Source organism: Salmo salar, chromosome 01, assembly GCF_965601325.2.
Source record: "Salmo salar chromosome 01, fSalSal1, whole genome shotgun sequence".
NCBI lineage: Eukaryota > Metazoa > Chordata > Actinopteri > Salmoniformes > Salmonidae > Salmo > Salmo salar.
In genome coordinates, this window is record NC_138291.1 from 100164562 (window position 1) to 100180000 (window position 15439).

General features: G+C 52.2%; 1 protein-coding gene across 1 annotated transcript in view; it reads right to left on the reverse strand.

Annotated features, from left to right (window-relative positions):
* Positions 1-15439, reverse strand: part of LOC106610997 (integrin alpha-9) — a 161202-nt gene that overhangs the window by 115274 nt on the left and 30489 nt on the right. The window contains exons 5-8 of the mRNA XM_082978367.1: positions 11698-11765; positions 1770-1899; positions 1446-1531; positions 1157-1219 (exon numbers count right to left, since the gene is read on the reverse strand). Of these exons, the coding sequence (XP_082834493.1) occupies positions 1157-1219; positions 1446-1531; positions 1770-1899; positions 11698-11765 (347 nt within the window). The remainder of the gene's footprint in view (positions 1-1156; positions 1220-1445; positions 1532-1769; positions 1900-11697; positions 11766-15439) is intronic.

The following is a 15439-nucleotide window of genomic DNA, read 5'->3' on the forward strand; positions in this document are numbered from 1 at the left end:
TTCATCTACACCAGCTATGAACTAGCATCCTGCCATGCTTCATCTACACCAACTATGAACTAGCAGCCTGCCATGCTTCATCCACACCAACTATGAACTAGCAGCCTGCCATGCTTCATCTACACCAACTATGAACTAGCAGCCTGCCGTGCTATGAACTGGCAACCTGCCATGCTTCATCTACACCTACAATGAACTAGCAGCCTGCCATGCTTCATATACACCTGCTATGAACTAGCAGCCTACCATGCTATGAACTAGCAACCTGTCATGCTTCATCAACACTTGCTATGAACAAGCATCCTGCCATGCTTCATCTACACCAGCTATGATCTAGCATCCTGCCATGCTTCATCTACAGTACACCTGCTATGAACTAGCATCCTGCCATGCTTAATCTACACCAGCTATGGACCATCAGCCTGCCATGCTTCATCTACAATACACCAGCTATGAACTAGCATCCTGCCATGCTTCATCTATACCTACTTTGAACAAGCAGTAACCATGCTTCATCTACACCAGCTATCAACTAGCAGCCTGCCATGCTTCAACTACACCAGCTATCAACTAGCAGCCTGCCATGCTTCAACTACACCAGCTATCAACTAGCAGCCTGCCATGCTTCATCTACACCAGCTATCAACTAGCAGCCTGCCATGCTTCAACTATACCAGCTATCAACTAGCAGCCTGCCATGCTTCAACTACACCAGCTATCAACTAGCAGCCTGCCATGCTTAATCTACAAGAGCTATGTGTACACTACAACACATGAGGCCTGGTTTTCCAGACCCAGATTAACATTATAGACTCTCCATTGAGCATGCTTTTTAGAACAAGACAAGGCATGTGTCCATTATCACTCAAGTGTAGCCCTATGTTATTTCTGATAACAAAGAATGCTAACAGATGCTTGAGGTGAACGGTAGTAAAGCATGGTGCTTGTAATGCCAAGGTAGTGGGTTAGATTCCCGGGACCACCCATCTGTAAAATTTATGACGCATTACTAAGTCACTTTGGATAAAAGTGTCTGCTAAATGGCATATATTAAGAGTGATTACTACTGACACACTGGTAAATAAACAACAATATGTCACTTATGTAGTAATGGTTAAAAAGCATAGTAGCTAACTGTGGACCTTCAGACACATACCATTGTCCCTGAGGCTTGAAAGATCTTCACTAAAGATACACCATCAATTCTGAAAATGTAAACCTAGAGGGAAAGGAATCAACAGTGTTAAAATACTGGTACGTTTCAGGTACACAGTACAAGTATGTACGTTAGAGGTACACAGTACAGGTATGTACATTACAGGTACTCAGTATAGGTATGTACGTTACAGGTACTCAGTACAGGTATGTATGTTACAGGTACACAGGACAGGTATGTACCAGACCAATGCAATAACACAACAAAGGTATAACATTCCAGTACATACTTTCCCTCCTCCACTGTGTTGTGGAGCTCCTGCAGCCACATCTATGATGTTAGGAGAGGAGAAGTGTCCAGTAGTCACGGCATAGCCTGTAAAGTGTTGGTCAAACCGACAGTTACAGTCGATCAAACCGACAGTTATAGTCGGTCAAACAGACAGTTAGAGTCGGTCAAACAGACAGACAGAGTTGGTCAAATTTGATAATTTACTGTTGCTCTTTGGTAGTATATGCCGTGTTACTGTAAAGCCCTACTTGTTAAACGGTTGTAAAAAGGCTATATATGAATGTGATTGATTGAGTAAACTAATCAAAGACAGGATACTTACCTAGATAACTGTATCTGTGTGAGCTGATGTCTTCTTTGTTGGGGTTGTAGAAGGTGTTGGAGGTCAGGTTGTAGACCTTAACTGTTCCTGTCCAGTAGTATGATCCTGGAGCTCCCATCACCACCAGCTCCTGATATGACCACAAACACACCATATTGACTCCCTGTCTCTCACACAGTCAACCCAACAAAGTCACAATACATCAGAGAGATCGAGAGATGGAGAGAGAGTAGACTGTTCAGCAATTAACTTAAGTGAAATTACTGGATCACACTTTAATGGATTGGTGTGCGTGAGGTGAGGTGTGTGTGTGTGTGTGGTGTGCGTCTGGTGTGTGTGTGCGTCTGACTGGAGTTAGCGTCTGTCTGGTGTGTGTGTGTGTGGTGTGCGTCTGGCATGTGGTGTGTGCGCGTGTGTGTGTGTGTGCGCGCGTGTGTGGTGTGCGTGTGTGTGCGTCTGGTGTGTGCGTCTGGTGTGCGTGTGTGTCAGGTGTGTGCGTCTGACTTGTGTGTGTGTGTGTGTGCGTCTGGTGTGTTTGTGCATCTGGTGTGTGTGTGGTGCGTGTGTGTGATGTGCGTCTGGTGTGTGTGGTGTACGTCTGGTATGGGTGGTGTGCGTCTGGTGTGTGTGTGGTGTGCGTGTGTGTGGTGTGTGCGGGTCTGTGTGTGTGGTGTGTGCGGGTCTGTGTGTGGGGTGTGTGCAGGTCTGTGTGTCTGGTGCGTGTGTGGTGTGCGTCTGTGTGTGCATCTGTCTAGTGTGCATGTGCGTCTGTCTAGTGTGTGTGCGTCTGTCTAGTGTGTGTGTGCGTCTGTCTAGTGTGTGTGTGCGTCTGTCTAGTGTGTGTGTGTGTGTGTGTGCGTCTGTCTAGTGTGTGTGTGTGTGTGTGCGTCTGTCTAGTGTGTGTGTGGTGTGCGTCTGTCTTGTGTGTGTGTTGTGTGCGTCTGTCTAGTGTGTGTGTGGTGTGCGTCTGTCTAGTGTGTGTGTGGTGTGCGTCTGTCTGGTGTGTGTGGTGTGCGTCTGTCTGGTGTGTGTGGTGTGCGCATCTGGTGTGTGTGGTGTGCGCGTCTGGTGTGTGTGGTGTGCGTGTGTGTGCGTCTGTCTGGTGTGCGTGTGTAGTGTGTGATGTGCGTGTGGTGTGTGTGTGGTGCGGGTGTGTGATATTTGTCTGGTGTGTGTGTGCGTCTGGTGTGTGTGTGTGTGTGTGTGTCTGCGCGCGTCTGTCTGGTGTGTGTTGGTGTGTGTGCGTGTGTGTCTGGTGTGCATATGTCTGGTGTGCGCATCTGTCTGGTGTGCGTGTGTGTGTGCGTCTCTCTGGTGTGTGTGTGTGGTGTGTGATGTGCGTGTGTGGTGTGTGATGTGCGTGTGGTGTGTGTGTGTGCGTCTGATGTGTGTGTGTCTGTGCGCGCGCGTGTGTGTGTGTGTCTGGTGTGTCTGGTGTGTGTGTGTGTGTGTGTGTGTGTGTCTGGTGTGTGTGTGTGTCTGGTGTGTGTCTGGTGTGTGTGTGTGCGTCTGATGTGTGTGTGTGCGTCTGATGTGTGTGTTTCTGTGCGCGCGCGTGTGTGTGTGTGTGTCTGGTGTGTCTGGTGTGTGTGTGTGTCTGGTGTGTCTGGTGTGTGTGTGTGTCTGGTGTGTGTGTGTGTGTGTGTCTGGTGTGTGTGTGTGTGTGTGTGTGTGTGTGTGTGTGTGTGTGTGTGTGTGTGTGTGTGTGTGTGTGTGTGTCTGGTGTGTGTGTGTCTGGTGTGTGTGTGTCTGGTGTTTCTGGTGTGTGTGTCTGGTGTGTCTGGTGTGTGTGTGTGTGTGTGTGTGTGTGGTGTGTGTCTGACATGTGGTGTGTTTGTGTGTGCGCGGGTTTGTGTGTGTGTCTGGTGTGTGTGTGTGGTGTGCGTCTGGCATGTGGTGGGTGTGTGTGTATGTGGTGTGCGTCTGGTGTGCGTGTGTGTCTGGTGTGTGCGTGTGGTGTGTGTGTCTGACTTGTGTGTGCGTGTGTGTGGTGTGCGTCTGGTGTGTGTGGTGTGCGTCTGGTGTGTGTGGTGTGCGTCTGGTGTGCGTGTGGTGTGCGTGTGTGTGGTGTGTGTGGTGTGTGCGGGTCTGTGTGTGTGGTGTGTGCGGGCCTGTGTGTGTGGTGTGTGCGGGTCTGTGTGTGTGGTGTGTGCAGGTCTGTCTGTCTGGTGTGTGTGTGTGTGCGTCTGTCTGGTGTGCGTGTGTGTGTGATGTGTGGTGTGATGTGCGTCTGGTGTGTGTGTGTGGTGTGCGTCTGGCATGTGGTGTGGGCGCGTGTGGGGTGTGCGTCTGGTGTGTGCGTGTGTGTGGTGTGCGTCTGGTGCATGTGTGTGGTGTGCGTCTGGTGTGTGTCTGGTGTGCGTGTGTGTGGTGTGTGCGGGTCTGTGTGTGTGGTGTGTGCGGGTCTGTGTGTGTGGTGTGTGTAGGTCTGTGTGTCTAGTGTGTGTGTGGTGTGCGTCTGTCTAGTGTGTGTGTGTGGTGTGCGTCCTTCTAGTGTGTGTGTGTGTGGTGTGCATCTATCTAGTGTGTGTGTGGTGTGCGTCTGTCTAGTGTGTGTGTGGTGTGCGTCCTTCTAGTGTGTGTGTGTGTGGTGTGCATCTGTCTAGTGTGTGTGTGTGGTGTGCATCTGTCTGGTGTGTGTGTGGTGTGCGCCTGTCTGGTGTGTGTGGTGTGCGCGTCTGGTGTGTGTGTGGTGTGCGTCTGTCTGGTGTGCGTGTGTAGTGTGTGATGTGTGTCTGGTGTGTGTGTGCGTCTGGTGTGTGTGTGCGTCTGGTGTGTGTGTGTGTCTCCGCGCGTCTGTCTGGTGTGTGTTGGTGTGTGTGTATGCGTGTGTGTGGTGTCGGTGTGTGTGCGCGTCTGGTGTGTGTGGTGTGCATATGTCTGGTGTGCGCGTCTGTCTGGTGTGCGTGTGTGTGTGCGTCTGTCTGGTGTGCGTGTGTGTGTGTGTGATATGTGGTGTGATGTGCGTGTGGTGTGTGTGTGTGTGTGTGGTGTGCGTGTGTGTGCGTCTGTCTGGTGTGCGTGTGTAGTGTGTGATGTGCATGTGGTGTGTGTGTGTCGGGTGTGTGATGTTTGTCTGGTGTGTGTGTGCGTCTGGTGTGTGTGTGTGTCTGCGCACGTCTGTGTGCGTGTGTGTGTGTGGTGTGGGTGTGTGTGCGCGTCTGGTGTGTGTGTATGCATCTGGTGTGTGTGTGCGTCTGGTGTTTGTGTGTGTCTGCGCACGTCTGTGTGCGTGTGTCTGGTGTGTGTGGTGTGGGTGTGTGTGCGCGTCTGGTGTGTGTGGTGTGCATATGTCTGGTGTGCGCGTCTGTCTGGTGTGTGTGTGTGTGTGCATCTGTCTGGTGTGCGTGTGTGTGTGTGTGATGTGTGGTGTGATGTGCGTCTGGTGTGTGTGTGGTGTGCGTCTGGCATGTGGTGTGTGCGCGTGTGTGTGTGCGCGTGTGTGGTGTGCGTCTGGTGTGTGCGTCTGGTGTGCGTCTGGTGTGTGTGTCTGACTTGTGTGTGCATGTGTGTGGTGTGCGTCTGGTGCGTGTGTGTGGTGTGCGTCTGGTGTGCGGGTCTGTGTGTGTGGTGTGTGCGGGTCTGTGTGTGTGGTGTGTGCAGGTCTGTGTGTCTAGTGTGTGTGTGGTGTGCGTCTGTCTAGAGTGTGTGTGGTGTGCGTCTGTCTAGTGTGTGTGTGGTGTGCGTCCTTCAGGTGTGTGTGTGTGTGGTGTGCATCTGTCTAGTGTGTGTGTGGTGTGCGTCTGTCTAGTGTGTGTGTGGTGTGCGTCTGTCTAGTGTGTTTGTGGTGTGCGTCTGGCTGGTGTGTGTGTTGTGCGCCTGTCTGGTGTGTGTGGTGTGCGCGTCTGGTGTGTGTGCGGTGTGCGTGTGTGTGCGTCTGTCTGGTGTGCGTGTGTAGTGTGTGATGTGCGTGTGGTGTGTGTGTGTCGGGTGTGTGATGTTTGTCTGGTGTGTGTGTGCGTCTGGTGTGTGTGTGCGTCTGGTGTGTGTGTGTCTGCGCGCGTCTGTCTGGTGTGTGTATGCGTGTGCGCGTCTGGTGTGTGTGGTGTGCATATGTCTGGTGTGCGCGTCCGTCTGGTGTGCGTGTGTGTGTGCGTCTGTCTGGTGTGCGTGTGATGTGTGGTGTGATGTGCGTGTGGTGTGTGTGTGGTGTGTGTGTGTGGTGTGTGATGTGCGTGTGGTGTGTGTGTGTGTGGTGTGTGTGTGTGGTGTGCATCCTTCTAGTGTGTGTGTGTGGTGTGCATCTGTCTAGTGTGTGTGTGGTGTGCGTCTGTCTGGTGTGTGTGTGGTGTGCGCCTGTCTGGTGTGTGTGGTGTGCGCGTCTGGTGTGTGTGGTGTGCGCGTCTGGTGTGTGTGGTGTGCGTGTGTGTGCGTCTGTCTGGTGTGCGTGTGTAGTGTGTGATGTGTGTCTGGTGTGTGTGTGCGTCTGGTGTGTGTGTGTGTCTCCGCGCGTCTGTCTGGTGTGTGTTGGTGTGTGTGTATGCGTGTGTGTGGTGTGGGTGTGTGTGCGCGTCTGGTGTGTGTGGTGTGCATATGTCTGGTGTGCGCGTCTGTCTGGTGTGCGTGTGTGTGTGCGTCTGTCTGGTGTGCGTGTGTGTGTGTGTGATGTGTGGTGTGATGTGCGTGTGGTGTGTGTGTGTGTGTGTGGTGTGCGTGTGTGTGCGTCTGTCTGGTGTGCGTGTGTAGTGTGTGATGTGCATGTGGTGTGTGTGTGTCGGGTGTGTGATGTTTGTCTGGTGTGTGTGTGCGTCTGGTGTGTGTGTATGCATCTGGTGTGTGTGTGCGTCTGGTGTTTGTGTGTGTCTGCGCACGTCTGTGTGCGTGTGTCTGGTGTGTGTGGTGTGGGTGTGTGTGCGCGTCTGGTGTGTGTGGTGTGCATATGTCTGGTGTGCGCGTCTGTCTGGTGTTTGTGTGTGTGTGCATCTGTCTGGTGTGCGTGTGTGTGTGTGTGATGTGTGGTGTGCGTCTGGTGTGTGTGTGGTGTGCGTCTGGTGTGTGTGTGGTGTGCGTCTGGCATGTGGTGTGTGCGCGTGTGTGTGTGTGCGCGTGTGTGGTGTGCGTCTGGTGTGTGCGTCTGGTGTGCGTCTGGTGTGTGTGTCTGACTTGTGTGTGCGTCTGGTGCGTGTGTGTGGTGTGCGTCTGGTGTGCGGGTCTGTGTGTGTGGTGTGTGCGGGTCTGTGTGTGTGGTGTGTGCAGGTCTGTGTGTCTAGTGTGTGTGTGGTGTGCGTCTGTCTAGAGTGTGTGTGGTGTGCGTCTGTCTAGTGTGTGTGTGGTGTGCGTCCTTCTAGTGTGTGTGTGTGTGGTGTGCATCTGTCTAGTGTGTGTGTGGTGTGCGTCTGTCTAGTGTGTGTGTGGTGTGCGTCTGTCTAGTGTGTTTGTGGTGTGCGTCTGTCTGGTGTGTGTGTTGTGCGCCTGTCTGGTGTGTGTGGTGTGCGCGTCTGGTGTGTGTGTGGTGTGCGTGTGTGTGCGTCTGTCTGGTGTGCGTGTGTAGTGTGTGATGTGCGTGTGGTGTGTGTGTGTCGGGTGTGTGATGTTTGTCTGGTGTGTGTGTGCGTCTGGTGTGTGTGTGCGTCTGGTGTGTGTGTCTGCGCGCGTCTGTCTGGTGTGTGTATGCGTGTGCGCGTCTGGTGTGTGTGGTGTGCATATGTCTGGTGTGCGCGTCTGTCTGGTGTGCGTGTGTGTGTGCGTCTGTCTGGTGTGCGTGTGATGTGCGTGTGGTGTGTGTGCGTGTGGTGTGTGTGTGTGTGTGGTGTGTGTGTGTGGTGTGTGATGTGCGTGTGGTGTGTGTGTGTGTGGTGTGTGTGTGTGGTGTGTGATGTGTGTGTGCGTCTGATGTGTGTGTGTTTGCGCGCGTGTGTGTGTGTCTGGTGTGTGTGTGTCTCTGGTGTGTGGATGTGTGTCGGGTGTGTGTGTCTGGTGTGTGTGTGTGTGTGTGTGTGTGTGTGTGTGTGTGTGTGTGTGTGTGTGTGTGTGTGTGTGTGTGTGTGTGTGTGTGTGTGTGTGTGTCTGGTGTGGGTGTGTCTGTTGTGTGGTGTGTGGTGTGTCTGGTGTGTGTGTGTGTGTGTGTGTCTGGTGTGTGTGTATGTCTGGTGTGTCTGTGTGTCTGGTGTGTGTGTGTGTGTCTGGTGTGTGTGTGCGTGTGTGTGTCTGTCTGGTGTGTGTGTGCGTGTGTGTGTGTGTGTGTGGTGTGCGTCTGGCATGTGGTGTGTGTGGTGGGTGTGTGCGTCTGGTGTAAGTCTGTCTGTCGTGTGTGTGTGTGCGTCTGTCTGGTGCGTCTGTGTGGCGTCTGGTGTGCGCCTGGTGTGTGTGTGGTGTGCGTTCGGTGTGCGTGTGTGTGTGCGCGTCTTTCTGGTGTGCGCGCGCATCTGTCTGGTGTGTGTGCGTGTGCGTCTGGTGATCGTCTGGTGTGTGTGCGTGTGTGTGTGTCTGTCTGGTGCGTGTGTGCATCTGTCTGGTGCGTGTGTGTGTCTGTCTGGTGTGTGTGTGCGTCTGTCTGGTGTGTGTGTGTGGTGTGCGTCTGGTGTGTGAAGTGTGCGTCTGGTGTGTGTGTGGTGTGCGTCTGGTGTGTGTCTGTCTGGTGATCGTCTGGTGTGTGTGCGTCTGTCTGGTGTGTGTGTGTCTGGTGTGTGTGGTATGCATCTGGTGTGTGTGTGGTGTGCGTGTGTGCGTCTGACTGGTGTGTATGCGTGTGTGGTGTGTGTCTGGTCTGTGGTGTGTGTGTGTGCATCTGTGTGGTGTGTGTCTGGTATGTGTGTGTGTGATGTTTGTGTGTGTCTGACTGGTGTGTATGCGTGTGTGGTGTGCGTCTGGCATGTGGTGTGTGTGGTGTGTGTGGTGGGTGTGTGCGTCTGGTGTGCGTCTGTCTGTCGTGTGTGTGCGTCTGGTGGGTGTGTGTGTGTGGCGTCCGGTGTGCGTCCGGTGTGTGTGTGTACGTCTGGTGTGTGTGTGTTGTGTGCGTCTGGTGTGTGTGCGTGTGCGTCTGTCTGGTGTGTCTGTGGTGTGTGTGTGTGTGCATTTGTCTGGTGTGTGTGTGTGTTTCTGGTGTCTGTCTGGTGTGTGTGTGTGTGTGTGTGGTGGGTGTGTGCGTCTGGTGTGTGTGTGTGTGTGTGGCGTCCGGTGTGCGTCCGGTGTGTGTGTGCACGTCTGGTGTGTGTGTGTGGTGTGCGTCTGGTGTGTGTGTGTGGTGTGCGTCTGGTGTGTGTGTGTGGTGTGCGTCTGGTGTGTGTGTGTGGTGTGCGTCTGGTGTGTGTGTGTGGTGTGCGTCTGGTGTGTGTGTGGTGTGCGTCTGGTGTGTGTGTGTGTGTGTGTGTCTGTCTGGTGTGTGTCTGGTGATTGTGTGTGTGTGTGTCTGTCTGGTGTGTGTGTGTCTGTCTGGTGTGTCTGTGGTGTGTGTGTGCGCATTTGTCTGGTGTGTGTGTGTGTTTCTGGTGTGCGTCTGGTGTGTGTGGTGTGCGTCCGGTGTGTGTGGTGTGCGTCTGGTGTGTGTGTGGTGTGCGTCCGGTGTGTGTGGTGTGATGTGCGTCTGGTGTGTGTGTGTGTGTGTGTGTCTGTCTGGTGATCGTCTGGTGTGTGTGTGTGTCTGTCTGGTGTGCATCTGGTGTGTGTGTGTGTGTGTCTGTCTGGTGTGCGTGTGCGTCTGTCTGGTGTGTGTGTGGTGTGTGTGTGCATTTGTCTGGTGTGTTTCTGGTGTGCGTCTGGTGTGTGTGTGTGTCTGTGCGTCTGGTGTGCGTCTGGTGCTTGTGTGTGTGCGCGTCTGTCTGGTGTGCGTGTGCGTCTGTCTGGTGTGTGTGTGGTGTGCGTCTGTATGGTGTGTGTGGTGTGCGTCTGTCTGGTGTGTGAAGTGTGCGTCTGGTGTGTGTGTGGTGTGCGTCTGGTGTGTTAAGTGTGTGTGTGTGTGTGTGTCGTGTCTGGTGTGTGATGTTTGTCTGGTGTGTGTGCGTCTGGTGTGTGTGTGTGTGTGGCGTCTGTCTGGCGTGTGTGTGGTGTTTGTCTGGTGTGTGTGCGTCTGGTGTGTGTGTGTGTGTGTGGCGTCTGTCTGGCGTGTGTGTGGTGTTTGTCTGGTGTGTGCGCGCGTCTGTGTGTGTGTGTGGTGTGGGTGTGTGTGCGCGTCTGGTGTGTGTGTGTCTGGTGTTTGTCTGGTGTGTGTGGTGTGTGTCCGGTGTGTGAGTGTAGTGTGTGTGTGTGTGTGGTGTGCGTCTGGTGTGCGCACGTCTGTCTGGTGTGTGTGTGTGGTGTGTGTCTGGTGTGCGTGTGTGTGTGTGTGGTGTGCGTCTGGTGTGCGCGTCTGTCTGGTGTGTGTGTGTGTGTGTGTGTTTGTGCGTCTGTCTGGTGTGTGTGTGTGCGCGTCTGTCTGGAGTGTGTGTGTGCATGTCTGTCTGGTGTGTGTGTGTGTGTGTGTGCGAGTCTGTCTGGTGTGTGTGTGCGCGTCTGTTTGGTGTGTGTGTGTGCGCGCGTCTGTCTGGTGTGTGTGTGTGTGCGTGTGCGCGTCTGTCTGGTGTGTGTGTGTGTGTGCGCGCATCTGTTTGGTGTGTGTGTGTGTGTGTGTGTGTGTGCGCGCGTCTGTCTGGTGTGTGTGTGTGTGTGCGCGTCTGTCTGGTGTGTGTGTGTCTGTGCGCGTCTGTCTGGTGTGTGTGTGTGGTGTGCGTCTGGCATGTGGTGTGTGTGTGTGTGTGTGTGTGTGTGTGTCTGGTGTGTGTGTGGGGTGTGTGTCTGGTGTGCGTGCATCTGTCTGTGTGTGTGGTGTGTGTCTGGTGTGTGTGTGTGTGTGTGTGTGTGTGTGTGCGTGCGTCTGTCTGGTGTGTGTGCGCGCGTCTGTCTGGTGTGTGTGTGCGCGCGTCTGTCTGGTGTGTGTGTGTGTGCGCGCGTCTGTCTGGTGTGTGTGTGTGTGCGCGCGTCTGTCTGGTGTGTGTGTGTGTGTGCGTCTGTCTGGTGTGTGTGTGTGCGTGTGTGGAGTGCATGTGGTGTGTGTCCGGTGTGTGTGTGTGTGCGTGCGTGTGTCTGGTGTGCGTGTGTGCATCTGACTGGTGTGTGTGTGTGGTGTGCGTCTGGTGTGCGTGCGTGTGTGTCTGGTGTGTGTGTGTGTGTGTGCGTGTGTGTGTCTGGTGTGTGTGTGTGTGCGGTGTGCGTCTGGTGTGTGTCGTGTGTGTGTGTGTGCGAGGGTCTGTCTGGTGTGTGTGTGTGGTGTGTGTCTGGTGGATGTCTGGTGTGTGTGTGTGCGTCTGACTCGTGTGTGTGTGTCTGGTGTGTCTGGTGTGTATGCGCGTCTGTGTGTGCGTGTGGTGTGTATGTGTGTACGTCTGACTGGTGTGTGTGCGTATGACTGGTGTGTGTGTGTGTGTGTGCGTATGACTGGTGTGTGTGTGTGTGTGTGTGCGCGTCTGTCTAGTGTGTATGCGTGTGTGGTGTGTGTCTGGTGTGTGTGTGCATCTGTCTGGTGTCTGTCTGGTGTGTGTGTGTGTCTGGTGTGTGTGCGCGCGTCTGGTGTGTGTGCGCGCGTCTGGTGTGTGGTGTGCGTCTGTTTGGTGTGTGCGTCCGTCCGGTGTGTCTGGTGTGCGTGTGTGTCTGTGCGTCTGTCTGGTGTGTGTGCGCGCGTCTGGTGTGTGTGTGTCTGGTGTGTGATGTGTGTTTGGTGTGTGATGTTTGTCTGGTGTGTGATGTTTGTGTGTGTGTGTGTGTGTGTGTGTGTGTGTGTGTGTGTGTGTGTGTGTGTGTGTGCGCGTCTGGTGTGTGTCTGTGCGTCTGGTGTGTGACTGGGGTGTGTGTGTGTAGTGTGTCTGTTGTGGTGTGTGTGTGCTCATGTGTTTTCTCTACCATTAAAAGGTATCCCAGACTGAAAGAGCAGCCTGAGATAACAGCAACAAACACAGAGCAGTACCACATGTACTAGAGGAAGAGAAGAGATGAACATGGAGAATGCACTGCTACTGACCTCAGTAAAAACGCCTGCTATCCCCGCTTGGCACGAGCCGTGCTCTTCCCCATACTTCTGCTTGTAGTCTGCAAAGAAAAAACAAACCACAAATGGTTTTGCTGTGTACCTGAGCCAGCATTTATACTCCACTTCTCCCTGCATTCCATATGGAGCTAGTCAAAGTCTTCAGCGCCGGCCAAGTAAAAATCTGGAAACGGGAAGAAAGTTTGGTTATGTCCCACATGGAACCTTATTCCCTGTATAGTGCACTACTTTTGACCAGGGCCGTATGGGAACCCCTTGGGCCCTCATCAAAAGTAGTGCACTATATAGGGGATAGGGTTCCATTTAGAAGGCATTAAAACTGAGTAAGGCCACATTCAACAAAAACTCAAACTCTGCCTCTATGGGGGGGAGGGGGAACTCTGCCTCTATGGGGGGGAGGGGGAACTCTGCCTCTATGGGGGGGAGGGGGAACTCTGCCTCTATGGGGGGGAGGGGGAACTCTGCCTCTATGGGGGGGAGGGGGAACTCTGCCTCTATGGGGGGGAGGGGGAACTCTGCCTCTATGGGGGGGAGGGGGAACTCTGCCTCTATGGGGGGAGGGGAACTCTGCCTCTATGGGGGGGAGGGGGAACTCTGCCTCTATGGGGGGGGAGGGGGAACTCTGCCTCTATGGGGGGGAGGGGGAACTCTGCCTCTATGGGGGGAGGGGAACTCTGCCTCTATGGGGGGAGGGGAACTCTATGGGGGGAGGAGAACTCTATGGGGGGAGGAGAACTCTGCCTATATGGGGGAGGAGAACTCTGCCTTTTGGGGGGGGGGGAAGAACTTTGCCTTTAGGGAGGGGGAAGAACTCCGCCTTTTGGGGGGGGAGAGAACTCTGCCTTTTGGGGGGGAGAGAACTCTGCCTTTTGGGGGGGAGAGAACTCTGCCTTTTGGGGGGGAGAGAACTCTGCCTTTTGGGGGGGAGAGAACTCTGCCTTTTGGGGGGGAGAGAACTCTGCCTTTTGGGGCGGAGAGAACTCTGCCTTTTGGGGGGGGGGGGGTTATGTGTGTTTCTGTGTGTGTGTTTCTGTGTTTCTGTGTGTGTGTTTCTGTGTCAGTGTGTATGTTTCTGTGTCAGTGTGTGTTTCTGTGTCTGCGTGTGTGTGTGTGTGTGTGTGTTTCTGTGTGTGTGCCTAGTTGCTTGGCAGGAGTGGCTCCCTGCGATTGGCGGCAAATGCAGAAAGGAAGACACTAAAAAAGCTCAACCTGTGAGCCAAATCAAGAAATAAAGGTCTGCCTTCCTTTGAAAAAGAAACTCACTTGGCTGAATCAAAACAAATAATTTAATTAAATCATGGGCTCATGAGTCCCAAATGGGACTCATGAGAGACCAATTTAAACATATTTTTTTTATTTAACTGGGCAAATCAGTTAAGAACAAATTCGTATTTACAATGACAGCCTAGGAACAGTGGGTTAACTGCCTTGTTCAGGGGGCAGAATGACAGATGTTTACCTTGTCAGCTCGGGGATTCGATCTAGCAACCTTTTGGTTACTGGCCCAACGCTCTAACCACTACGCTACCTGCCACTAGGCTACCTGCCTAGGAAGGTATTGATCATAATCTGCATCTCTCCTAAAATGGTAAAACAGGGTGATCCCTGGCTGTAGCCCTCCTAACATGGTAAAACAGGGTGATCCCAGGCTGTAGCCCTCCTAACATGGTAAAACAGGGTGGTCCCAGGCTGTAGCCCTCCTAAAATGGTAAAACAGGGTGATCCCAGGCTGTAGCCCTCCTAACATGGTAAAACAGGGTGGTCCCAGGCTGTAGCCCTCCTAACATGGTAAAACAGGGTGGTCCCAGGCTGTAGCCCTCCTAACATGGTAAAACAGGGTGGTCCCAGGCTGTAGCCCTCCTAACATGGTAAAACAGGGTGGTCCCAGGCTGTAGCCCTCCTAAAATGGTAAAACAGGGTGATCCCAGGCTGTAGCCCTCCTAACATGGTAAAACAGGGTGGTCCCAGGCTGTAGCCCTCCTAACATGGTAAAACAGGGTGGTCCCAGGCTGTAGCCCTCCTAACATGGTAAAACAGGGTGGTCCCAGGCTGTAGCCCTCCTAACATGGTAAAACAGGGTGATCCCAGGCTGTAGCCCTCCTAACATGGTAAAACAGGGTGGTCCCAGGCTGTAGCCCTCCTAACATGGTCCCAGGCTGTAGCCCTCATAACATGGTCCCAGGCTGTAGCCCTCCTAACATGATCCCAGGCTGTAGCCCTCCTAACATGATCCCAGGCTGTAGCCCTCCTAACATGGTCCCAGGCTGTAGCACTCCTTCAGGGAAGTAGGTAATGCATACTCTCCAGCCTATAGTATTGTATCAGGGGCCATATTCACAAAGAGTCTCAGAGTAGGAGTGCTGATCTAGGATCAGTTCTGCCTTTTAGATAATAATGAATATCCAAGATCACCACTCCTACCACTCCTAGTCTGAGACGCTATTTGAAAATGGGCCCCAGTCTGCCTCTCACTACAAGGACGTCATTGTAAATATGAATACTGTTCCTGATTTGACTGGTTAAAAAAAAGTTTCATACATTCAGTCCGCAAATATTCTTAAACGCCTTGAAAAACACCAGGCCAATAGTGTTTTCAACACAGCTTCCTAAAGAAAACATTTGGGAGGGAAACAAGGGCGAAATTAGGGCGTAGATATTGGAGGGGACAAATAATTGCATTTCCTGCAATTCTACACAGCTTGACATGACATATTATGCCTCTCTTGAGGGGAATATGGATGGATGGGTATTTTCAAATGTTGAAGAATTTAACTTCCTGCATTTCAACACATTTTGAAAAATGTACAGTTTTATAATGCTATTCTACACATTGTCATGAGTCAGACATATTTTTGCAGTTTTAAAACACATTTTCTGCTAATTTTACATTTTCCCATGGGACAGAGATAAACATTTGCTGTTTTAAAGCTCATCTCATGCTATTCTTAACATTTTGCCATGAGGATGAGAGAATGGTGTAGTTATAAAGTAAATATTTAGGGGAATATCTCACTTTTAAAAGTTCATATTCTGTTAACTCATACCACCAAATAATGCTATTGACTCATCCTATACTCATATGTAGCCAAAGCATAAATTGGGGAAAAAAACTATTCAAAAACCCAATCTCAAACAGAACATTTAAAAAATGCTTGCTATTTCCTCATAGACAATGATTTCATCCTCCTGAGGATGAGCTGGCCAATCAGCGGTCTACTCCCATTAATATTTTTATTGACTGGTATACGCCCACACCATTCCAACACAGAAAAGCTGCTTTTAAACATTAATTAAAGGTCATATTTCATAGAAATCTGCAATCACTGGACAGTTACTTTAAAGGTTGATTTTGGGCAAAAACGCACAAATAACGGCTTGAAACTGTATAACTCAGGGGTGGGCAATTCCAGTTCTCAAGGGCTTGATTGGTGTCACAGTTTTGCCCCAGTCCCAGCTAACACACCTGACTCCAATAATCACCTAATCATGATCTTCAATTTAGAATGCAACTTGATTAACCAGCTGTGTTTACTAGGGACGGAGAAAAAGTGTGACACCAATCAAGCCCTCGAGGACTGCAGTTGCCCACCCCTGGCAAAACTGAACAATGCACCATCATACCAGGCTATTTATTGCTTAAAAACCCCAAATGGATGAATAAGATATTTGGATACCGAAGTGCCATTTCTTACCGATCTCTACAGCTTCCATTCAA